The sequence below is a fragment of the Protopterus annectens genome, chromosome 5.part0 (genome assembly GCF_019279795.1).
Source record: "Protopterus annectens isolate FY-2018-M chromosome 5.part0, PAN1.0, whole genome shotgun sequence".
Lineage (NCBI taxonomy): Eukaryota > Metazoa > Chordata > Ceratodontiformes > Protopteridae > Protopterus > Protopterus annectens.
This window is the reverse complement of record NC_056735.1, coordinates 1,593,762,496-1,593,788,452: the sequence shown is the minus strand read 5'-3', so window position 1 is coordinate 1,593,788,452 and position 25,957 is coordinate 1,593,762,496. Positions and strand designations below refer to the sequence as shown.

The following is a 25,957-nucleotide window of genomic DNA, read 5'->3' as shown; positions in this document are numbered from 1 at the left end:
CATCTTTTATACATGATAATTAACCAGATAATTAGAATCTCAACTACAACAAATTAATTAAAAAGAAAACACCAAGATAATTTACATGCACCATCAATTGTCTCACTAAATGCACTTAAAACTACTTGGTACAATAGTACTATGAATAATAAAAATAATAATAAATATTTAATCCATTATCTCAAAGCCCTAGCATTTAATGTGGGTTTGAGTGAAACAACTTCATTTAATCCACGCCCCCTATGTGCACCCAATCTGAATATCCATTTTAACTCCGCACATTCTGTGTCATTTATGATATTACCTGTTCTTATATTCATATGTTGTATATGTAAAATTTGAAACACAAATACATGGTCTGCCCCCTCAAGTTGTACCAATATGTATGCTAACCTTATTCTGGTAGCATGAGAGAAAGAAAATCTGATGGGTGTTTCGAATATAACATTTCCTCGACGCTTTGTAGATGATCTCTTTTTGATTTATAAAGGTGATGGTAGTAACCTTGCTGATTTATATAGCTATGTCAGTTCAACCAGTGAATTTTAAATATATAGATATAGATAGATATATGTATATAGACACACACACACACACACACACACACACACACACACACACACACACACACACACACACACACACACAAATAGCAAACATCAAACAGATAGCAAACATCAAACAATTAATATAGTAATTGATTAATAATTTATCTAATTTCATTATAACAAACTGTTTCAAAATAATTTTTACACATTTTCAATACGCAACCTATCTCATAAAACTACTAGCTTTCAGGTAACATTTAAAATTAATTGTTTTAGTTAATCCAGGAAATCTAACCGCTTAAAAATAAATTTGCCAACATATTTTTGTATTCCCCTCCTCTGTAATCTAAACGATCATTTTCCAAAACTGTGAAGTAAAGCTTCCTAAAGCTGATACAAATTTTTAAATGTTTATAATACACACATCCTTTACTTTAATATTCTACAAATGCTCATAATTCTTGTAGACTGCTTTTATGTAGTCATACCAACATAAAATGCTTCATGTGAAGAACATAAAACAATATATACCAAATCTAGGGAATTGCATTTAAAATACTCCTTTATCATAATTCATTTATCTGAGACAAATAAATATTAGGTCCTTCCATAATAAAATTACATGCCCTACAGAAAACACATTTGTGCATTCCCTTAGGTTTATTGGTAAAAACCCAAGTACTTTAGTGCTCACAAATTCAAAATACTGCTTAAAAGTCTTTGATTGTTATAAACAAAATTTGGACCATAACTAATAGTAAAGCATAATTCAGGATTACCTTCAAGTATTTTACAGTTGTCATTATAACATTTTATATCCAAATTGTCAATGGGCATTATTAAAACAAACTGTCCCTAAAGGACTTATTACTATTATTATTACAAGACATAGTAACAAAACCCACCACCAATATAGGAGGGAAAACATCTTTCCTTTTATATAACTATTTCATTGGTCCTGCTTTTTAATGGTATACTTTTTGTTCTTACTTGTCAGGTAATACAGATTAAGTGCAACTGGCAGTGATTCTGAATTCAGTCAACATAAGGTATCCTTAAACAGCAACCATATATGTAATGATAATTTTAGATGTATGCTCCACTTTTGTATTACTTTTTAAATTCTATAGTGTTATATTGCAAAGTAAGGTAAATTCTAGTCACCTCAAACAGTAATTCTTGAATAAGGAAGGAGGACTTGATACCATGGCAAATGAAGTTTGGCAACAAACCAAGTTGTCCTGGGACATCTTCATTAGGGGTTATATGGATATTAGTGGGTGTTAAGTGAGTTGGGGAAGTGAAAGGGTTAAGTGGAGGCAGGGAGGATTGGGGAGGAAATGAGATAAGGGTAGGGAGGGGCTTAAGAGGATTAGATAAGTGTAGCTGGGTAAGCAATCACATTTTGGTGTGAACTTGCTACCCACCCACCCTCCCCTTTTCGTCGGTGGGTTGGGGGGATTGGGTTTATTTTATCAGTCGGGGTAGGCAGAGAAGAGGGACAGGCTTGCCCTCTTCTCTTCCCCCTCTGGTGCCTGGATGTTCATTTCAAGGAGCTGGGGAATGGAAAATGAGGAGTTGGAGGAAGCTTGCTGAATAGATAAGTAACCGTAGGTAAGGATGCTGCTTATTTGGGGGAAGGTAATTCAATGAATGGTGTATGAAGTGAGATGGGATGCTGCTTCATAAGTAAAGTAAGCATGCAGAGGTATGGACCCTGCTTACTGGACAGGGTGAGTAGGTGTACTGCCCTGATTAGCATTTTAAGGATAGCACTTCAAAAGTAAAGTAAGCGAGCAGAGGTATGGACGCTGCTTACTGGGGAAGGTTGAGTAGGTATGCTGCCCTGATTAACATTACAAAGATTTTATGCTGTGTTTAGAATCAATGATAGTATGTTCAGTTGTAAATAATAAAATTGCTGAACAAAGCTGTATTATGGAAGTTTTAATAAAGGACATCAAATGTCATTCGGAGTGATGTGTTTATTGAAAGGGACCAGGACAACTTTTTTTGTGATTTTTCATCAGATAAAGAACAGCAACTTCTTTCTGGATTAGATTATATAGCAGAGCAAACTGTGGCGCTTGTGCACATACTTTGCCTTTTTTCATGGCATGTCTTCTGCATGAGTAAACCAATATCACACAAGGTGGAACAAGTGCGCGGCTCCAACCATAGATAATCCAAATCCCAAAAAACGAGCCAGCACAAAGGAAAGGCAAGCCAAAATATTTTATTGTGGCATCATAAAACAAAAAAGTAACAACTGCAAACCGGTTTCGGCTATAAGTCAAGCCTTCATCAGTGCAAACAAAAGGTTTGAATGATACATCCTGGTACTCCTTATATACTTGGGAGCTTAAAGGTGTATGCACCTAAATACCATATTTAAGTGCATATTTGCCAAATAATGGTGTTGAGAAAATATATAAAAAATATATATTAAAACATTTTTGAAAAATAATTTTGTGTATAAAAAGGAAGAGATAAGGACCATCTTATTTTTATAAATATAAAGCATAACGCATAAACTCAATGACAAAAAACTGATGAAGTCCAATAATTCAGAAGACAATAAAATAGGAAATCAGCAGATAGCAATGATGAACTAATTGTTGTCATTTAATCCAGGTTTGAATAAAGCACCTAACCTGGTGATCCATGAGGATTCCATGTTATTTAATCCATCATGCCAGCTTGCTTTAGATATTCTTTGCATCTGGATTTTCAATGATGGTGAATTTAAATTGTGCTGTTTTATGAGTCATGGTATGTTTATATAAGGCATTAGTGATTTTCTGAGTTCTGATCGCACTAAGGTGTTCACTTATTCTATGTCTCATTGGTCTGGAGGTTTGACCAACATAAAAAGAAAAACATGTGCAGGTGGCTAAATATACCACCCAATTGGTACTGCAGTTACCAAAAATTCTTATCTGAAATAACCGAGATGTGTTGGAGCTAGTGAATTCCTTCATCTTAGACATATATCTGCATGCACTGCAGTGACCACAGGGAAAACAGCCTATCAAAGGGTCACCAAATAAAGTGGTCTGTCTAGGTATAGGCGGATTAAATCTCTCATAGTGTGTGAAGTAGGAGTTTATGGTTCGACTCCTTCGGTAAGAAAAGGCACATCTTTCTGGTGGTATGTCATTCAAATGTTCATGTGCCCGCAAAGTTCCCCAATGGTTATTTATAATATCTCTAAATGATGATGAATTAATACCAAATGTAGTCACAAATCTAACGGGTTGAGTTATAGGAGTATTGGAGACTCCTTGTGAATGTTTGTATTGTAAAAGTTGTGATCGGGGCATATGTTGGACCTCATTAATGGTTTGATTGATCCGAAATCTGTTATATCCTCTATTGATCAATCTGTCACTAAGGTCTTGTTCACATTCAGAGTGGGATTTTTGAGAAGAACAAATATGTTTCATACGTATAAACTGGGATTTGGGAATGTTGTTGATGATGTGGCGGGGATGATGACTGGATGTATGCAAAAGTGTGTTGTATTGTGGAAATTTTCTGTGGACACGGGTGGCCAAAGTATGATCCATTTGTCGGGATACCAGTACATCCAAATAGATAATTTCTTGATATTGCATAGTTAAAGTAAACTGGATACCCCATGTGTTATTATTTAGATATTTGACAAACTCATGGGCCAAACCCGAGTCACCCCGCCACACCATCCAACAATCATCTAGATATCTTCTCCAAATGCCTGATTCTGCCATGAAATTGTTGTTCTGAGAATCGTATATGAATTGTTGTTCAAAAAAACCCATAAAAAGGTCCGCATATATTGGAGCAAAAGATGCTCCCATTGCTGTGCCCCTCACTTGCCAATATGCCTGCCCCTCAAAATAAAAGATGTTCTTGGTCAACACATATTGAGTCAATTTTATTAAAAAAGTATTGAATCCAGTGGTGTAAGGTTGGGATCGATCCAACCAAAATGCAATAGCTGAGATACCAGCATCATGGAGTATGCTGGTATATAAGGAGGTAATGTCCAAAGTGCATAACCACCAATCCGATTCCAACTGTGTATCTTGAATGATGTTTAGAAATTCCGTAGAATCTTTTAGCCTGGATCTGACCATTGGTAATAGTGGTTTAAGATAGTAAGTAAGAAATGCAGATAAAGGTTCAGTAAGAGAACCTCTTCCTGAAACAATTGGTCTGCCCGGTGGACAAGTCAGATGTTTATGAATTTTGGGAAGCAAATATAGATATTGTGGAATGGGATCAGACACTTTGAGCTGTTTGCATGTTTGTGGCTCAATAATGCCTTCCTCTGTGGCCATATCTAAGAAAGAATCAATGTGTGTTTTGAAATTAAGAGTCGGGTCCACCACCATGTGTATGTAAATCTTGGCATCTGATAGTTGTTTATTAGCTTCAGATATATACATTGCTCGATCCATGATTACAATACCTCCCCCCTTATCAGCTGGTATAATAACAATATTATGACTGGAACTAAGTTCCCTTAACACTTGTTGTTCTTGTAGGGTTAGGTTATGTCTAGTAAGTTGATATCCCAGGGAAAAATGCAAATCTTTAGTCACACGTTCTTTAAATATGGCCACATGTTTATCCATTGGTGGTTGGAAACTGGATCTCCCAAACTAGAACCCAGTGGATCTTTGAGAGTTATCAGAATCTGCAAAAAATATTTTCAGGTTAATCAATCGGCAAAAATTATTAAGTTCATTGACCAGTATGTGTTCGGGAACAAAAGATGTTGGCACAAAATTTAGACCCTTATTCAAGATTTTATTGTGCACAGGTGACAATTCAAAAGAGGATATGTTGTGTACATTTGTTATTGACTCACTATCTTTTGTAATAGCTGTTGCAGACTGTATGTGCCTCCCCCTGTGTTTCCTGCCCCCCCCCTGTGTATTCTGGGTCTAAAGGGTCTGTAGATGGTCTCCGTTTCGCCACTGGAGACCCCTGGTTGGAAGGGCAGTCATATTCTGTGGCAGAGGATGTGTCATCATCTGTAAGGCTACTAATGGACTGAATGTTTTTCTTCAATATTGAACTAGGCCTCTTTTTCCTGTTTACTTTGCTATTTGAATCAAAAAATCTGACATTTTTCTGAGTGACAAAGGGTTTCCCTTTGTCATAATCAGTCAGATCACATTGAAATTTTTGTGTTTTCTTTTTAATTAATTGTGTTTCTAAAGTGGCTAGATCTTTGGCCAATTATGTTACATTGTTATGATAGAAATCCTCCAGCTCAAAGGCCTGAGCCTCTAAGCAGAAATTGTAAACCTTCTGTGGTCTGTGATTCTATCATGCATTCATAGTATAGAATAAGGGTATCCACAAATAGCATGGAGGCATCATGTTGGGTTTGTGCCCAATCTTTGGACAGTTGTTCATCAATCAAGCCTACTAGAGGCTGAATACGAATTCTTAGTCCCCGAGGGGTGATATTTTTTATCTTATATGCTTTAAACTGCTTCAAGTGCCATATATTAGCTCTTAAAGTTCTCATATTTCTCGTAATTTTCTTGAACAATATGCCACAAGCATGTTTGGTATCCCCTTCAGTGGTGTTCGGGTCCCCAGAACCTGATAAATTTAAACCAAAGGCTTCCAAATTATCCTTATCTGCAGATAAGCCTTGTAAAATCCCTTTTAGATCCATTTTGTCTGTCATAATGGCAATTTCTATAAGACTTAAAGAACAATACAAAGAATTATATGTATAAACAATAATGAATCAATGAAGAGTTTCAAAATCAAAGACATGCTGTAAACTATATATCAATAAACTTGAGATGAGGGTAAATGAACACGAAACTTATTCAAATAAAGGCCCCAAAAAAGGGGACTAAATGTCTATGTTTCAACCATGATTATATTAATAGATTTAAGTGCATCAAAAACCAGACCCAAACCCCAAACACAGTCTCAAAAGTTGTTTATGTACAAAAAAAGAAAAAGCAGTGCTATATCTCAATTATATAATTTATGAGGCAGCCGACCTTCGTCTCATCTGCTGTTGACGATGCTGTAGCCATCTGTTGGACCCACAATATCCAAAGTGTCAATATGTCATAGATAGGCAAGTTTGTTGGTCGACTGACATCTCAACCAATATAATCTGATGTTAGCTTTCTTTGAGTTAACTATGGCCGACCTACGTCTCAGCCAATATTGGATTTGTACATATAAATTTGGCTTGGAGCCGCTATTCAATCAATATGTTGAAGCGATAAGTTATTGCTTCCACCAAACAAGAAAACCATAAAAGATACCAGTTGTGTTAGAGATGTATTCACTATATATCAACCGATACCAAGGAGTTTCAGGGCCCGGTTATACTCAGAAAAAATGTTTTACTATGACACTCTCCCACATATATGTGGGTAAAGAATCTTTCAAAAAATGTATAAACATGCATCAAAAATAGAACATCCAACTTAATATAAAAAATTATAATAAAAAATGATATTGTATGTTCATCTGCCCTTTCTCAAGTCAGGTGTGTATACCACATAAATCACCAAAGTTTCAAAAACCACTAGTCAGTAAGATAAGTAGGGCATTGTCTATAGATGAAAAATATTTATGCAATTATATAACAAGAACCATGGATGCATCAAATCTGTTGATCTAATGCCATAATCAGAGAACACGTTAGTCCCCGACCCATAGACTTTATATAAAAAGTTAATAAACATTCAACTAATGTCCATAGGAAAAAATCCACATCCGTAGAAAGACAAAATACTGTATCAGGAAATAGTGGTGTTCCAAAATATATTATTCCAGGGTGAGCCAATATCTGTTATCTCCAATTAAATGGTAAATACTATAGTGCAAATGGACTGCAATGTTTCAAAAAAATGTTCAAACAAAGCACCGTCAAACAGAATTTGTTAATTGTAAGTCAATAAGAAAAGTACATCAGATATTGTTGGTCTGCAAGGTCCGTACATCTAATACATAAAACACATAAGCCACAAACAACACCAAGAAGTCCCACCAAATATTGATGTGATATCCTTACAAATTGAAATATATCTGTTGATAACAATCCTCCAAATTGCAAAAGAATGTCACTAGGGTAAAATGTAGGCTAGATATATGAACAAGCGAAATGAAGGAAATCTTCACAACGTCACGGCTCATGTATCCAGTTATATTCATGATCAAAGTCAACAGCTAAATAAAAATTTGCATCTGAATGTAAACCATCCATAAATATGTTTGCCTGATGGAAAAAATGATGAGAGACCGTGCATATAAAGAGTTCAGTCATCAAACTGCATACCTCATAACTGTACAGATTTTCGCAGAATGTCCAGATTTATGCCTCATATTTTTAGTCTGTTTTTCTTAAAAGTGTGTTTTTCTAGCAAATAAGTAGCAAATACTTCCAGATTTAAGTTAGAAAATAATGACATACATTTAAGTTTCAGACTTCATACCCTTCAGAAAATTCATGTTAATGCAAACCCTGTAATGCTATCAACTTTCTAAGAATGTAAGAGCAATATTTAAAAATTGCCCTATTTTGGGACCTTTATCCTACTTTTATTCATGGCTTTGTCCAGATTTCTTGCTTTAAGAGTTTGAGAGGTATGATATTCTGTGAGAAGGATGTGATACATTTGTCAGTGATTTATATGATAGAAGTTTGAACTATGGATTTAATTGTCTGGTAATATACCCTAGCTTTTGTAAATTGATGAGATTTTAGATGTGATAGAAACCAGACCAGTTGGCATAATGGTTAAGGTATTTGCCTCATACGAAGAAGGTCCAAGATTTGATCCTGACTCCCATCTGGTCCCTGTATGGCGTGTGAATGTTTTCTCTGTGCATCTGTGTGATTTATCTCACCTTCCAAAAAAATGCTTAAAGTTTTAAGTTCAAATTCACCCAAGAATGAGCTGTGAGCAGCAATGTTGTCTCTACATTTTGCCCTATGCTGGAAAGACTTGTATAGTCCACCTGTTTTTGGCATCAACTTTTGTGCAAGATATCTTCAAGCTAGGAGAATATAGATCACAGACTGCACATCACATCAGGGCTATCCACTTGATGGTTTAAAAATTGATTATATTTTTGTCTAATGTTGCCAAAAATGGGCATGCATATTTGTCCTGATAAATGCATTGAAGACCTAGGCTACTCTGACCATACCTGTCAATTTCTTAGTGCAAGAAAATCTGGACAAAGCCTGAAAGAATGGGGGGAAAAAGACCCAAAACTAGGGACAGATTTTAAATACTGTCCTTATAAACTTAGAAAATTATTGGAATAACAAGAGTTGTCTTAGCGTGCATTTTTCTGATGTGTATGAAGTTTGAAACATAAAACTATACCATTCTTTAGTGACTTCAGTCCTCAGATCATCCAAGTAATTTTCCAGAAAATCATACATTTTATGTGGAACAGACCAAAACTATGAGGCAGAAATCTGGACATTCTACAAAAATCTGAACAGTTGCAAGGTATGCCCTGACCTACACTATGGACACATGCTAATATTGGAAGGGGTTATGTGTCCCTATTGATCAGCGTTTTACCACCATAAAGCCCAACAGACTTTGTTAATAAGCCACTTGCCAGCTTGTGTCCTGTTGCACAGCTTGACTTACCTGAGATAGCGCTGTTGAGTGGAAGTGAGACGTAAAACCAATCAACCTGCCAAATATGAACTTAGAGTTGCTTCACTCAGTGTAGGTTCACTGACAGGGTGCAGCTTTGAAGTGGATAACATGATGGTAAGGAGGAAGATGGATATCCTATGTATCCAGGAGACAAGTTGGAATTACAGTGCAATGAAGCCACTTGGCTTGGGATCCAGAGTCTGCAACTCAGGAAGAGTTAAGACTAGAAATGGTGAGGGGAATTGTTGTAAGGGAGAAGCTTTAGAAGACAGTGATGGGTATCTTCAGAATTACTGACAGACTAATAGCAATCGGACTGCAGTGTAAGGACAGGACAGTATTCATAATCTCATCTATTCTCCACAGCAGGGTTGTGATAGAGAGGAAGAGAATACATTCAGACATCAGTGGCAAGTTCTACTAGATAAAGCAAGACAACATGAATTGGTGTTGATAATGGGTGAATAAGTGCACATATCTGGACAGATAGAACAGGATATGAGGACTGCCAGGGTCCACCTGTATAAAGCAACAGGAACAGAGAAGGAAAGGCCATTCTGTAATTCTGTTGGAAAAATGGCTTGATGGTTGCCAACACATGGTTTATCAAGAGATAAAGTCACAAGATCACAAACAATTGTGGCCAACAGGCAACTCAGGTAGACCTCTTCCTAGTAAGGGAAGGACACTGGGGGGGGGGTAGAATCAGTGATTACAAAGTCATCGCTATTGAAACACTCTACTCATGGCATAAACCATTGATTGCCACAAGCAGCAGCAGAAAGTGGTCAGAGAAGGCTCTAAGGTCAAAAGGCACAAGGATGAACACTCATCAGTTGACTGGGGAGAAAGCACAAGAGTTCAAGGAAATACTTATAGCCCTAGCACCTCAAAATAAAAGAAAATAGGAGGAGAGGAAGATGAAATGTTAGCACCTCAAAACAGCATGTTTGAGGAGTTCATAACAGATATGTTGCCAAGCCAATATAGAAATTAAATACATAAGAAAAGTTGATCATGGAATGCAGAAGTCCAGGAAGTCACCAAAAGAAAGAAAATGTTCAGGAAAATGTAGGAGACAGAAAAGACAGAAGAGGATAAGGAAGAATACCAGCTGTCTAACAAAGAGGATAAGCAAGGAATTATAATAGCAAAGAAGTGGTATCAGAGGCACTCGACCATCTTCTGGAAAGTGACTTGTTAGATGGCACGAAGAAACTGTATCAGCTTGCAAGAGAAAGCCAGAAAGATAAAGAAGACAGTCATACACCTTTCAGCAACAAGGTGCTCATATGTCCACAGTACATCAAAGATAGATGGAGGAAGTACATCCAGCAGCTTCTGAATGAAGAAAACCCCACAGAAGCTGTAGTGCTTCAGACCAAGCCTACAATTAAAGAAGAGGATGACCCCACCCTAGGAGAAGTAATAAAAGTACTAAGGAAAATGTAGTCATGGAAAGCAGGAGGATCCTAAGAGGTTGGTGCGAATATGATGAAAATGGTGGGTGAGACAGGGTAGAAATGGCTCCTGGGGGTACTCTCATGAGTATAGAAATAAAGACATATCTCCGATGACTGGAGGGTAAACACTAGTGTCAGTGTACAGGAACAAAGGGGACATCCACAACTGTGGGCAGTGCAAAGGTATCAAGCAGCTGTCACACTACAAGAAAGTTCTGGAATGGATGAATATGCAACGTAGTCAAAAGTAAGAAGGGAGATGAGCCGTTTGGATTTTCATATGGATGCAGCACAATTGACCCAATGTTTGTAATAATAAATAGTGATATATAGTTGAGAAGAAGCTAGAGATGTGGAAAGAGATGAACTGGGCATCCCTAGACTTAGAGAAAGTGTATGACCAGGTCCCATGAAAGCTGATTTGAGCACTCCTGTAGTGATTTAAAGCCACAGAAACATTGGTAAAAATAGTGCAGGCTATGTACAAGGACCTAATGTCTCAAGTACAAACAGTTTTTTGAGTCACAGATGGGATTCCAGTGGAAGTGGATGTGCAATGGTGTCAGTTCTGAGCCCACTGTTGTTCATATTGATGATGGACTACATTAGCAAACAGGTTGGAGGGGACAGATTATCAAAGGATTTGTAAGCAGATGATGTGGCATTACAAGCAGACTCTGTGCAAGTACTTCAGCAAAGGAGAGGGAAGGCACATTGGATGAAACCGAGTGCACATAAGACAGCTGTTATCTCAGCAAGCTGAGAATGGAGATAGAAGGGAAAATTGTGGAGCAGGTTAACAACTTCATATATCTTGGAGGGGTGGTTGAAGTGAGGAGAAGTCTGAATGAGGAGGTTAAATGCAGAATCAGAGTGGTTGCAGCCAATTGCCACAGAGTGTCAGGTGAGGTGTATGACAGAAGAATGTCAAAGAAGATGAAAAGTAAAGTGTACGAAACAGTGGTCCAACCAGTACTACTGTATGGTACAAATATATGGGCAGTAAAGGCAGAACAGCTGAGGAACAAGAAGCAATAGAGATAAAGTGCCTGAGATGTGTGGTATGATGCAGACCATGGAGCAGACAAAGAAAGAAGTACATCATATCAGAAGCCAAGGTTGCAGAGAGCAGATTTTTCTTAGCTAGGGTCACATGACATTTCACATCCTGTACAACTGCAATATGTGGTGAAATGCAGTGATAAAAAATTTGAAGATTTGGTTTAAATAACTTGAATGCAAATGGTTTAGGTTCATAGGTAGTTACTAGGTGTGTTGTCCAGAAGATGTTTTAGGAGCCTAGCCTATATTCTGAAATGTCTAAAAGCATGGTCAGTTTAAATGAGTAAGGTCACAGATTAGGCAAATGAAGTCTGAGGAACTCAAACTCTGTACTGCAGGAAGTAGAATGTTAACAGTTCATAGATAAGCTGGAATTATTATAATTGCTAAAGACTGAATTTCCAGTTATTCCAATCACTACCCTCTTCATTTTCTTACTTCTGTACCCATTTATGGAACAACAGTTGCATGCTCCCATCATTGAGTACACATGATCCCATGCAACAGTACTAAGTGTTGCCCCATCATTTACTGGGTATAATAAAAAGTATTGAATATCCTACCATGGCAGCTCATAATTGCACTCAGATGATTGCAAACAGATATTTGCCTGAAATTAGTGCTATACATGAATGCAATACTATTGCTTCTCCTCATTAAGCTAACAACATTTGAGGTCACAGTTATATGGAAAACATCAAATTCCTGCATCTTACAAAATAAAGGAACAAATAAGTATTTGTCATTTTCTTTCATCTGAGAATTTTATCAAAGGTCCTATATTTAAACACTTTGCTTCAATTTGTTTGATTTGATACCTATATGTTGGCAGAGAAAATTGTTCTACCTCTATCTCAATTTTTTTTTTATTTTCAATTAAAATAACATTTACATAATATTTTAAAATATCATTTTAAACAACTATATACAATATTTACAATAGTCTATCAATTATATACACTGTATGTTATTAAATATAGAATTAACAGATCAGTTATCAGAGATACAATATTGATTATTGCAGAGTGTCCAACAAAGATATAACTTTCTTCCAAGGATTATTTACCAATGGCCTGGGATAGATTCATAGTTTTTTGATTTTTATTTCCATCAATGCAGTTGTCTTCAGTAAAGTCTAGAATTCTTCCAAGGTCTGGGGTGTATTTGAATTCCTCCTTCTGGTTATGCATTTCATAGATATAGCAAGTATTGTCCATAACAAATACATATCTGTCTTATTCAGGTAGGGACTTTCATTTACATTTAGTATAATCAATGCTTTAGTTAAGGTAAAAGATTCATTAAATAAAGCTTGTAAAAAATGATTGATTCCATTCTAGTATGATTTAATTTTATTACAGTCATAAAAAATATGAATCCAGTCTGCTTTATTTGACTTTTCACACCTCCAGCAAAAACTTGTTCTACCTCTAATTAGTCGGCAAGTTGGCATGTAGAGAAGAAAACAAAAGGTTTCCCAAGTTCCCAAGTTAAAATGTTTTGTTTGCTTTCATTGCTTTAACTTTCATCTGATCATCTTATCATCTTAGCCACAAACATAACCCACATTGTAATTTTCATGACATAAATTAGGTATTGTCGTTATAGTTACATATGAGACATATTACTGAGGGAAGTTACTATTTTTCGAACATTTTGATTCTGTATATGAATGGGTTATTCTATTAACATAGTTCACCTTAGTATCTGAAATGTAAAGGTTATATTATGGCAAAAAAGTTATTTAATATGGTCTATTTTTATGAGTTAAACTGTTTTATTTTTTTTTTTCAGCTATTCTACAGGTTACAACTTCCCTCAGCAAGGTGGAATTAAGTGTTGGAGAATCAAAATTCTTTACATGTACAGGTATGATTCACTGTCATTTTAATAACAAACTGGCAGACAAAATATTGCAAATAATTTGTTTATTCCATTTACAAATAAACATAATAATTAGAAGTAACATTTTTGAAACTTGAATAGTGACAACACCTGAAGAGTTTATAAAAAAAATAGTTTCAGTACGCATGCTCTTTTGTGGCATCGATCACATTATTTTAATAACAAATTTGTTGTAATAACTACTTTGCATGAAGTTTTAATTGTTATATTTTGCTTTCTAGTCATCTGAATACAGAGATCACAATATTCCTCAATAAGTTTAATATGCAAGAATGGATGTTGAGTGCATGTTAGCATCACTTTAATATACCAACAGTGAAAATCTGTTCTTCATTGCTAACTTATAAAATATTTATAAAAGGGGAAGCAGTCTTTTCATAGCACTTTTGTTCAAATGTTTAGGATACATTTTAAATGCTTCACCTGTTTTTCCTACTTTGGAATATGTTTGTGCCCTCCCATGCATTTATAATAGTAGGGTATTAGGTATTTTTCATTGGCCCTAACTGCACTGCTGTGTAGCTAATGAGGACAGTCCTGCCACTACAGATATGTACTCTACCCTTCAAGCTTTTTGTTGGCAGCAGATTGGCAGACTGGCACCACACCTTCCCCCAAGATGTGGGAAACAAACATTGGCTACTCACTTATATCTTCCAGCTTGCTGTTTCTGCATCCAAGTTAGTATGTGAACTATGGTCATCTGGGTAGTACCTGTGGCTTTATCCTCTCCAAGTAACACAGCTAGACATATAGCTAAGCAAGTTTAATATGTATATAACAAAATATGCTGGAAATGGATTTTGATGTGTGAACATGGTACTTTTTGTTATATGCTAGGTAATAATTTTATCTGTTGTCATATACAGAGGATATAAGGTTATCATAAAGTCCTTGAGATTCATACATATATAACATTCAAGACCACTTTAAAAAACATGGCTTTGCATTCTGTTGAACTGCCAGTCCCAGATGAATTACAATTTATATTTTGTAAAAGTGGCTCTGCCTGGAACCTTCAGAAGAATCAACTATGCCACCAGCTCAGTCCTTAGTTCATCACATTGGCCTGTAAAGCATGCAGTTGGCCATAGCAGTCTTTGGTTGTGCTGACATATGGCTGAGGACATGGACTGCTGATGAGCTTATCATATGGTTAGGTCACTGTATGTATTATTTTAAATAATGAACATTTTAATTTATTCTTCTCTGTAGCAACTGTGTAGAAATACCAAGAAAACGGTGAAAGGTGCACCCAGAATCTCAGTATGCAAGTCTACAATGCAACCAACTTTCACTATTGACGAAAATATTTTCTGAATTGGGCATTTTGCATGAATGAGGGGCTAAACATGAAAAGTAAATACTGCATAGCAAACGCTTGACACTTATTAACTGTCAGTCAGGCATGCTGTAGTGGATCATTTTATTTGTTTTTAATAGTAAAAATGCAGCTTCCATAATAATGGTCAGCTTCTTAATAAAGACTGCAAGCTGCCTAAAATAAAACTGCCCGTTGTTTGTCCTTAAGCATCCTTGTCTTATGCAGTACTCAGTCTTCTTGGAAAACTTAAGTGCTGTGATCACTAGGTTCTTTTCTACTGAGAGAATAGTCCTACCGGTATGTTTACTATACATAAAGAAAATGATGTATATAAGCACAGGTGCATGTTTGGTTAGAACAGCTCGTTTGATCTGCATCTGATAACTGAATTGTTAATGGACATCTGTGCTAGTAAATGTTTATAACAAACTACATTTTGATACGCAAGAATGATAAGAACTGTATTGTAACCAGACCACAGCAGGTCAAAGGTCACACTAAAACTTTACATTCATGTTTTTAGCCCTAGGATCATCTGTTGGTGTTCACTCCAGTGAAGAGAAACTGGAAGTGATTGACACATCTCTTCTCGCTGATAATTGAGGTCTGATGTCTGATACAGAAACAGCAGCAGGACAAACCTAGAAAAAACAAATGTAATGCTGGCGTTTTGGGAGTAGATAACAGATACTTCTGAAAGGCATGAGCTCAACTCCCACTTTTAGAAGAGCTTTTTCTTCATATTGGAAAGGTTAGGGAGGTGCATTCCAAATGAATCATCTCCTAGACATCAGAAGATGATATAACTCAATCAGATGTAGACAAATAGGTATCCAGTGCTTGCTCTAGCACTAATCCTAGGAATCAATGTGTAATGTATGTGATGTGGGAAGCATGAAAGAAAAAGGAGGCTTTCCATGTAATTCTACATCTTGAATTCACGAACAAAGTGGACATATCTTCCTATCGGTGTAGTATGGGTACTGGAGGGACTGAGTCCATACATGCCACGCCAATGATCACCAATTTGATTCAGTCAGAAATCCAGAATGTGCTGGATCCCATGGAGACATCATGTATACTGGATCATTGTAATGGTGCATGTACAGAGGGAAAATTCCCTTAAATTTGCAAATGGTGATTCACATGTACAAAAATATGGATGAGGGAATGTATTCCTGTTTTATAGGATGATGCTCCATACTCTGCCTTTAAAACCTCTATCTAAGGTGGCCTCTATCTAAGGTGGCGAAAGAGAGACTAAATCCAATAGATGAGTTTCGGATTCAGGAAGACAAGTACTGATTCTGGCACAGAAAAAAGACGGACCAGCAATTTGTCCCAGTGTTGATACTGAACAAGTCACTGGAGATTGCCAATATGGTCTACATGTGATTTCATGACCTCAAGAAGGTTTGTGACTAAGTATTCCAGAATAACATTTAGGAAGTGTTCAAGATTTATGAGGATATGAAGTCAGACCATTTGACTTTTGTCTCCAGAATTTTTAAAGCTAGATTTATGTCTGGATTCCTTGTGTTAGATGACTCTGTATGGAAGGACACATAGTGATATATGGTCTAAGACCTTCTGCTCAGTTGAAAAAAGTTTCAGGGCTTCATTCTGACCTCTGTTAGTCATGTAAAATATGTATGTTATCTCTATGTTTGTGTGCAGTTCTTCACCCCTCAGAAACATGGTGGAAGCTTCTACATCAAGCGAAGATCATACTAGCCATTCCAGTTGAACTTGATTCATCTGTCAATCAAATGCACCCAAAATGTACAAAATCATGGGCAGATCAGAGACACTATTTGATGCCTAACAGTTTAAGTTTTGATGGCAAAGAAGTTTAGGCATCAACTGTCATACACAGTATACTCTAAATTGGAGAACATGTAGCATGGGATCTAATCCACCTCAGACGTAGTCACTCTGTGGTGTAAAAGTTGTCTGCAAGTGATCAGCTATTATTACCATAAGGATACATTTGTATTTTCCTGTTTTATGTGGGTTAAGGATGTGGACTACAATGAGCTATGCCAGGGATGAGTATTAATGGTACGTGGTGCCTATATATATTATATTGGCCAATGTGTGCTGCCAGAAAGCCTAAGTGCCCTGGTTCGGTAAGCCACTGGACATTCAATGTTCTTTTATGTTGTATAGCTGTGTAAAGAGAAAGCTTGATGGGAAACCTAGCCAACCTGCAAAAAGCAACCTAAGGATAGTTAGACTGAATATAGATATAGGCTAAATGATGGGATACCGTTTGGAAGGGGGTGATATGATGTAATGAGAAGACTGGCCATTCAGTTTATCCAGCAGACAAGATAGAACAGCAATGTTTGGTGTAGGACTTAGAATCTAATATTCAGCCAGAGGAAAGACTAGAAATTGTGTGAGAAGTATTTATTAGTTAGTTAGTTGTTTGTTTGCTTGTTTATTTATGTATATGTTTTGTTGACTGGGAAAAGTCTGACTGGGTATAATCCATTTTCACTAGAGGCCCGAGGAGAAAAGCTTCACATTCAAGTTATACTATATGCACATTTATAAGTGTAGGGTAAAAAAATCGATACATGAACTTATTTACATGATTTTTAAATACTTCTTACATCAACATGACATTTAGCACAAAAAGAAATTAACATAATATAATTGGCTAATTACTGAATAGGAAAATAAAATACAAAAGCAGTTAATATATTTAGAGCATGATTGCTGCAGGGCAAAGATCAAACTTGGGAGTTTTTGAGGTTAGTAATAACTTACAGGCAGACAAATAATAAACTAGCTTAAAAATTGATGATGAGAGAAAGATACAAAAGGAGAAATTATAGAAATGAGCAGGAAGATAAATGGACAGAAGAGGAATAGTAGTTAAGTAGTGGGGTGTGACAGAAGGAGGAATAGAAAAAGACAGGGAATTAGTACAGTATAAGGAGGAGCAATAAGGTGCAAAAGGCTAGAAATCAAAATGTCTGTAAGAATTAGAGAAAAGTAATGGAGTAAAGGTACCGAGGAGAGAAGGAAGTACAGAGACATCTTTGGCACAGGTGCTGTTTAAGCAAAGAGTTCAAACTATTTAACTTTTCTGTTTCAAATGTGTCATTTCATTCCAGAGTTTTGACACATAACGGGAGGAGTACTGAGAGTCTCCAACACTATTGAATGTTTTACTGATACATAGTAAAAGTTTATTGCTAGAACGAAGGTGTAGAGTGAGTGAATAGTATAGTAGAGTATTTTATAATGCTTGAGAGTGCAATAGGTTGTGGGGAATGAGTACTTGTGAATGTAAGCATGGAAACTGGGTTGGCAGTTCAAGCCAGTTTAATTGTGCTAATGTAAGGCAGTGGTATGTTTTATATGGTTGGCTGGTTGCATGTTTAGCTATTTTGTTGTACCAGGATGATAGTTTAGTTTTATATGTAGTGTTGATATTTGCATGACTAGGGAAAACAAATAACAGAGAAGGAAGGGGATACGTTGCTGCTAAGGTAGGTCTTGCTTGTTCTGTCAGGTAGGGTTTGGCCCTATAGAGGAAGCTGAGTTTTTAGTGACATTTCTTGGTGGAATGAAGTATGTGGTGTTCAAATTTGAGGTTGTCCTCTATTATGACTCCGAGTAGTTAAGACTGGCTTATGGTTTCTATTTTTGTGTTATTACTTGAGGTAATATAAAATGTGTGTTTCTGATTAAGGCGTTTTTTTTTTTTTTGGCATTAAGCAGCAAATTAGAAATTTTTTGACATATATCAATGTCGTTGAAACATTTTTGGGTGATTTCCTGCAATTTTTGTTATCGATGGGGGAGAGCTGATAAGGGTTGAATTGTCAGTGTATTGCATGAGAGTAGCAAGCGTTGTAGTGATATAAAGTTTATTTATGAAAATATTAAATAATAGGGGCCAAGTGTTGACCAGTGAGGAATACCAGCAGAGATAGACTGAAATGCTCAAAGGCTTTGTTGCCGTTTAGTTGCCTGCTGGTGATTGCATAAATAACTGGTAAACCAGGAGAGGAAGGGTTAAATGAGACCAAGAGCTGCAAGTTTAGAAAGTAGTTTTTGGTTTGACACTGGGTCAAATGCTTAGGAAAGGTCAAGAAAAAGTGAAAAAAACAAGGTCTCTCTCATTTCTGCATTGGTTTACTATGTTGGTGAAGTTGAGGAGGGCAGTAGTATTACTGTGGTTGGCACTGCTGGATGTTGGAGAAGAGGTTGTGTTTGGATTTTTGTTTCATAAGCTGAGAGTGAATGCATTTCTTGAGGATTTTATGGAGGGGTGATAGAACTGTTATAGGTCTATAGCTTGGTAATAGGTCTATAGCTTGGTAATAGGTCTATAGCTTGGTAATAGGTCTATAGCTTGGTAATAGGTCTACAGCTTGCTAACTCTGTTGAAGTACCCCCCTTGTGGATGACTATAGTAAGGGAATTTTTCCAGATGGATGGGGGACATAATTTTCAGTTATTTACCAGAAAATCAGAGTGGAGACAGTGAATGCTAGTGCTTCTACACTTGTTTTGAGGAACTCATTTTGAAGGTTGCTGACAGCTGAGGCTTTTGTTCTTAATTTGGCCAGTAACTTTTTTATGGGTGGTGTTGGGAGAGGCTGAAAAGTAAAAGAGTGCTGCTTTTTAGAATAGATGAATGTTGCAGTGGTGAAGTGAGGTGGTCATTGATTAGTGATAGCACTGACTGGATAAAATAAGTGTTGAGGTTACTGGCAGTGGATTCTTTGTTATTTGAACTGTAGTTGTATGGCCGGGTTGTAATAATTTATTTAGAAAGGACCAAAAAAGCTTGGGGTTGTTTTGTTGATTTTGTTGCAGATTACTGTAGTATGATTTCTTGTCAGATTTAACAAGAATCTTAGTACAGTTTCTGAGTTATGTTTTTTTATATGGCTGATAGTCTTCTGAAAACAATGAGGGTGTCATCAGATTCAATGACAAATGCATGCCAGATAGACTCTGACTTAAACATGGAGTTGTCTTCAGGATCTCAAATGATGTTCCAAAGCAAGGCTGCAACTGTTAGGAAAAGAATGCATTTGTGCAGCAGTTGTTTAACCTCATTGATAAAGTGGGACATGATGAGAAAGTTTAGTAATGGGTGACAAATGCTAATATTGGGACATGCAGAGCAGGATTTTTGAGGACTACATGTGTCCACATAGTTGGTACTACAAGAATAATGAAAGATAAGCATTTCCAGACTCCTGACTGACAAATACCTTAATGCTGTGTATCACATCATTCACCTAAAGAGGCTGTTACAAGATCTCAAATGGGAGTATTCTCCCACAGATTAACAAAAGGACATTGAGGTCAGCCTCCAACTTAAAGCACTTATGGCAGCATCATATGTAAGCAGTAATCAGAAACGGCTTTCAGATAATCAGAAACTATGCTCATGACATGGAATTTAATAGGAAAAAAGCACATGAGTTCAAGGAAATAGTCAAGCACCTCTAACAACACAAGAAGAAGACAATTATAAGTATAGCAGAAAAAGAATGGCAGCACTGTGAAAACAAGATACGTGAGATAGCAGCATAGATCTTCATTTCAACCAGGTATGTACATACATAAGGACATGTAGTTGTGGACAGCAAGAAGAATTGGAAGTCACAAAATGAAAGAAGTACTGCAGCAGGAGGTAGGAGACAGAAAAGATGGAAATGTTAAGAAGGGATACTTAGAGGCTAATAAACAGACTGACATAGCAAAGAACAAGGCACCATAGAATATCTACCAGTTTCTGTAAAGTGACTCAGCAGATGGCACAAAGAAGATCTATCTGGCTGCAAGGCAAAGACAAAAAGACAAAAGCGGTGACTTAACAGACACGATTGGTAATGTGAGCTAGTAACCATCTTGCTCACCAATGTAGATGTTAGATGGAAGAAGAACTTCAGGAGTTTCAAGTAATAAAAAAGCACCACAGAAACTATTATGATGCATGTACAACCTATGATGAAAGAGGAAGTAGAACACATCCTACAGTAATTAAGTAATGCACTAAGGAAAATTATGTCAGTGAATTACAAAGCTGAGGGTAACCACAGGAGACAATAACTGGGGGATACACTCATTATAACCTGGGACCTCCCTCTCTGAACCCCTGACTTCCTTGGACCACATATGCAAGTTGGGTAAAGATAATTGTGCAACCTGGTCAATATCAGTACATACTTGCTCTCCAGAATTCAAAGCTGTAGAGACAGCAAAGTTTCTTTCTAAGGCTAAGTCAAACAGCCTAACCTTCCCTTCTTTCAGCAAAGAATTTATAAACTCATCTAAACAATTTTAAGCAGATTGAACATACAAATAATGTTAAGCCTGTAGACCTAACAGTGACCTTTGATTCTCTTGATATGTTGAATGAGCAGGAAGGGGTGACCCTTTAGCCAGCAGAATTTCTGATGGTCATTTTCCGAGACTTCTTCGCTGTGGCTGGTCCTTCAGCTGGACCCTTTTCCAAATTCAGTGAAGGTCACCTCTTGGAATTCAGGCTCTGCTCAGTCACTACCACCATTTCAAAAATCAATTAGTAAGCCTTGCATTTCCTGTGATACAAACATCCATCTCTTTTTTAATGGACTGTACCGTAGCTGAACCTATAAAATAGAAAGGATTAGCATAGGGAAAAATAACAAAACAAAAAACAAAAAAAGGAAGGTGTGAAGGCTGCCAGCCTAGCCAGATAGAATTTTATAGATAATTCTGTCATCTGTAAATATTAATGTAAACCACGGGTTTGTTGTCTTAAATGGAAAAAATGCTGTTACAAAAATGTAACAACAGTGTTCTCTACTGACCAAGTAAAAGCATGTGGTGACCCTTTGGTCTAAAGTCGGCTCCAGCCTGTCTAGATAAAGCCATTCTTTCTATTGTTTTAACCAAGAGTTAAATTGCTACATGTAAACATGCATATGTATTTTTATTGCTGTGCATCCTGACCAGTTGCAAGATAACACAAGGAGATATTAAGAATGTAAATGTATTCTCTGTTAGCCTGGGAACCCAGGGAAGTGTGAAGAATGATGTAATGGGAACCAGGAATGTAATAATTTTAAAAACAGAGAGAATCAGAGAGAATTAAGCATTTTTGTCTTGACCATCCAACTCATCAGCACTTTGCCTGTTTCTATATGTAAGTTATTTTAGAAGTATGTTCTCTCTTAAAAATAGCTAGAAACTAGAAGATTAGACTACGTGATTTTCTGTGATGTCAGAACTGTACTACTGAATTATTTTAAGTATTTCTCTGTGATCTCTGAACTCTTGACTACCACTGTGTAGTAAGAAATATTGTCTTGTGTTTTATTATTTATTATTAAATATTTCAAAACCTTTCAACTGGGGCTGTTTTGTGTAGAGATAATTTAAGCTCTTAAGAGTACTTGCATGCCTTTGGTAAAATTGTACAAAGCCACTCTAATAGCTTTAGCCCTGGGCTATACTACCAATTAGATAATAATATTGCACAGTAATAATTTGACACCCTTTTAAGGGCCTTGGAGTAGCTGATAAATATTAGCTGGGTGGGGGCAGTGATTTCTACCATATAGTCTAGGTAAAAGGGGCACAGCTGCAGAACCTGTGCCAGCCTTCCCCAGAAGTGTCTGTGTGGTTGTAAAAACTCTTATCTCAAAGTGTGTGTGTGTCAACTACTTGGACAGGGACATGAAGCACTGGTTGGACAGAGATGGTGCTGGAGATTTTAGCTTGCCTTGCTGGCTGAGAGCTGGACCCTATAGCTGTGCCAGTGGGGAGCCTTTTTGAGGACCTGGAGAGCAAGGGAGCAACCAGCCCCGGACTGACTATGATCTCTGTGGGCTCTTAAGGGAAATTGCACTTTACTGTGTGCATTTGTTATCCTTATCTCCTATATGAGACACCCCTCACTGGTGTTAGTGGTGAGAAGTGAGGTTCCTTGATTGCTGGGCAAGGGCATGGGTGTCACAGAAGGGGGGAAGGAAAATATGACAAACTAAAACACAAAGAGTTTCACTTAGCATTGAGAAATAATGGATGCTGAGTTGATGTGCTGCTCTGAGGTTCTAGAATGTATAGCCCCCCCCCAGGCTGTTTTACTACTTATCCCTTCCTTGAAAGTGCCACTGTGACTAAGACCAGCTGAGGTGCTGGGGGGTTCTGGAATGCCATGTCACATACTACACAAACCACTCCGCCAAAACCAAACTAACAATCAACTGCTGAGGTAATCATTATCTACTACAGGTTATCTGAAATGCCATTCCCCAAAACTTAATAAAATGACATTAGCATTACAACTTCATTATACAATCATTGTGCCCAATATCTTGCCTCCATCAACAAATGTTTATGATGTTTAGTTCTCATTGTGTACTATTGATTATTCTCATAATTGCTATTGCTCTATCTAAATGCCAATTATACAGTTGTAGTTTTCTTTTTACATCAATGTATTTACTCCTTTTATATTAATTCCTATGTAAATTGTATTTCTGGAGCTTTTCTCCCCCGGGCATCCGATGAAAATGGGTTCAAACCCAGTCAGACTATCCCGGTTAACAAATGTGAAATAAATAAATAAAATAAATAAGATAACATCATACACTTATTTATATAATACCATTTACCCTACACCCACCCCCCATCTAGAATATAATAACATTTGACTGTATTCCCTGTCAGCCTTCAAACTTAACCCCCATAATAACTCAACATTTTCACAAAAGCGGGATGCAGTTAGTGATCTAGATAAGCAGACCCCCCCCCCACCCCACAACGGGTACTTAAATCCAAAATGTTAGCGCAAACATGACTGACAGGATATATGTCCCACACTTCCCAGGCTCTCTCACCTAACAGTTATGAAAGGATGTTTAAAACTGCACTAAAAAAACACTGAAGTAAAGGAGTAAAATCATACAGATTCCAGCAATCATGAACACTGCCCTAACAGAATGTTTTAACTGCACCACCTTTGTAGCACAAGTAAACATCACTCAACAGAAACTAAATTCATGAACACTGCCCTAACAGAATGTTCTAACTGCACCATTTTTGTAGCACAAGTAAACATCACTTAACAGAAACTAAATTCATGAACACTGCCCTAACAGAATGTTCTAACTGCACCACCTTTGTAGCACAAGTAAACATCACTCAAGAGAAACTAAATTCATGAACACTGCCCTAACAGAATGTTTTAGCTGCACCATTTTTGTAGCACAAGTAAACATCACTTAACAGAAACTGAATTCATGAACACTGCCCTAACAGAATGTTTTAACTGCACCCTTTGTAGCACAAGTAAACATCACTCAAGAGAAACTGAATTCATGAACACTGCCCTAACAGAATGTTCTAACTGCACCACCTTTGTAGCACAAGTAAACATCACTCAACAGAAACTGAATTCATGAACACTGCCCTAACAGAATGTTCTAACTGCACCACCTTTGTAGCACAAGTAAACATCACTTAACAGAAACTGAATTCATGAACACTGCCCTAACAGAATGTTCTAACTGCACCACCTTTGTAGTACAAGTAAACATCACTCAAGAGAAACTGAATTCATGAACACTGCCCTAACAGAATGTTCTAACTGCACCATTTTTGTAGCACAAGTAAACATCACTTAACAGAAACTGAATTCATGAACACTGCCCTAACAGAATGTTCTAACTGCACCACCTTTGTAGCACAAGTAAACATCGCTCAACAGAAACTGAATTCATGAACACTGCCCTAACAGAATGTTTTAACTGCACCATTTTTGTAGCACAAGTAAACATCACTCAACAGAAACTGAATTCATGAACACTGCCCTAACAGAATGTTCTAACTGCACCATTTTTGTAGCACAAGTAAACATCACTTAACAGAAACTGAATTCATGAACACTGCCCTAACAGAATGTTCTAACTGCACCACCTTTGTAGTACAAGTAAACATCACTCAAGAGAAACTGAATTCATGAACACTGCCCTAACAGAATGTTCTAACTGCACCATTTTTGTAGCACAAGTAAACATCACTTAACAGAAACTGAATTCATGAACACTGCCCTAACAGAATGTTCTAACTGCATCACCTTTGTAGCACAAGTAAACATCACTTAACAGAAACTGAATTCATGAACACTGCCCTAACAGAATGTTCTAACTGCACCACCTTTGTAGCACAAGTAAACATCACTCAACAGAAACTAAATTCATGAACACTGCCCTAACAGAATGTTCTAACTGCATCACCTTTGTAGCACAAGTAAACATCACTCAAGAGAAACTAAATTCATGAACACTGCCCTAACAGAATGTTCTAACTGCATCACCTTTGTAGCACAAGTAAACATCACTCAAGAGAAACTAAATTCATGAACACTGCCCTAACAGAATGTTTTAACTGCACCATTTTTGTAGCACAAGTAAACCACTCAAGAGAAACTGAATTCATGAACACTGCCCTAACAGAATGTTCTAACTGCACCACCTTTGTAGCACAAGTAAACATCACTCAACAGAAACGAAATTCTCTCATCCAGCCAAAAGGTAGAACTCCTGTTAATGGTCAAATGGGAGACCATTGACTAAAAAGTATTCTTTTGTTAATTCAACAAGCTATTACCACTTATTTATTTACATATATAACACAATTCTTTATATGAGCACTGTGCAACAGTTTGCCCCAAAGCACCCTTAAATGGATTATTAATATGCACCCATACTATAAAAAGTTGCTCCGTTATTTGATATTATACACATACACACACAAACACACACACACACACACACACACACACATGTATTTTTGTATATATATAATTATATATATATATATATATATATATATATATATATTTTTTTTTTTTTAATTTAAAATGAGAGCCCTCACGCTTTGAATGTGTAATGAAACAGCTTAACTGCAGAAAACACCCCCATGCACAATAACTGTTAATATGCAAATATGGCTATATGTGTGTTGTCCCTTTAT

At 36.8% G+C, this 25,957-nt stretch overlaps 1 protein-coding gene across 1 annotated transcript in view; it reads left to right on the top strand.

The window, feature by feature from the left end:
• Positions 1–13,399: 13,399 nt before the first annotated feature.
• The window catches only part of NCAM2 (neural cell adhesion molecule 2), a 2,742,482-nt gene continuing 2,729,924 nt past the window's right edge, over positions 13,400–25,957 (top strand). The window contains exons 1-2 of the mRNA XM_044072021.1: positions 13,400–13,403; positions 13,495–13,596. Of these exons, the coding sequence (XP_043927956.1) occupies positions 13,400–13,403; positions 13,495–13,596 (106 nt within the window). The remainder of the gene's footprint in view (positions 13,404–13,494; positions 13,597–25,957) is intronic.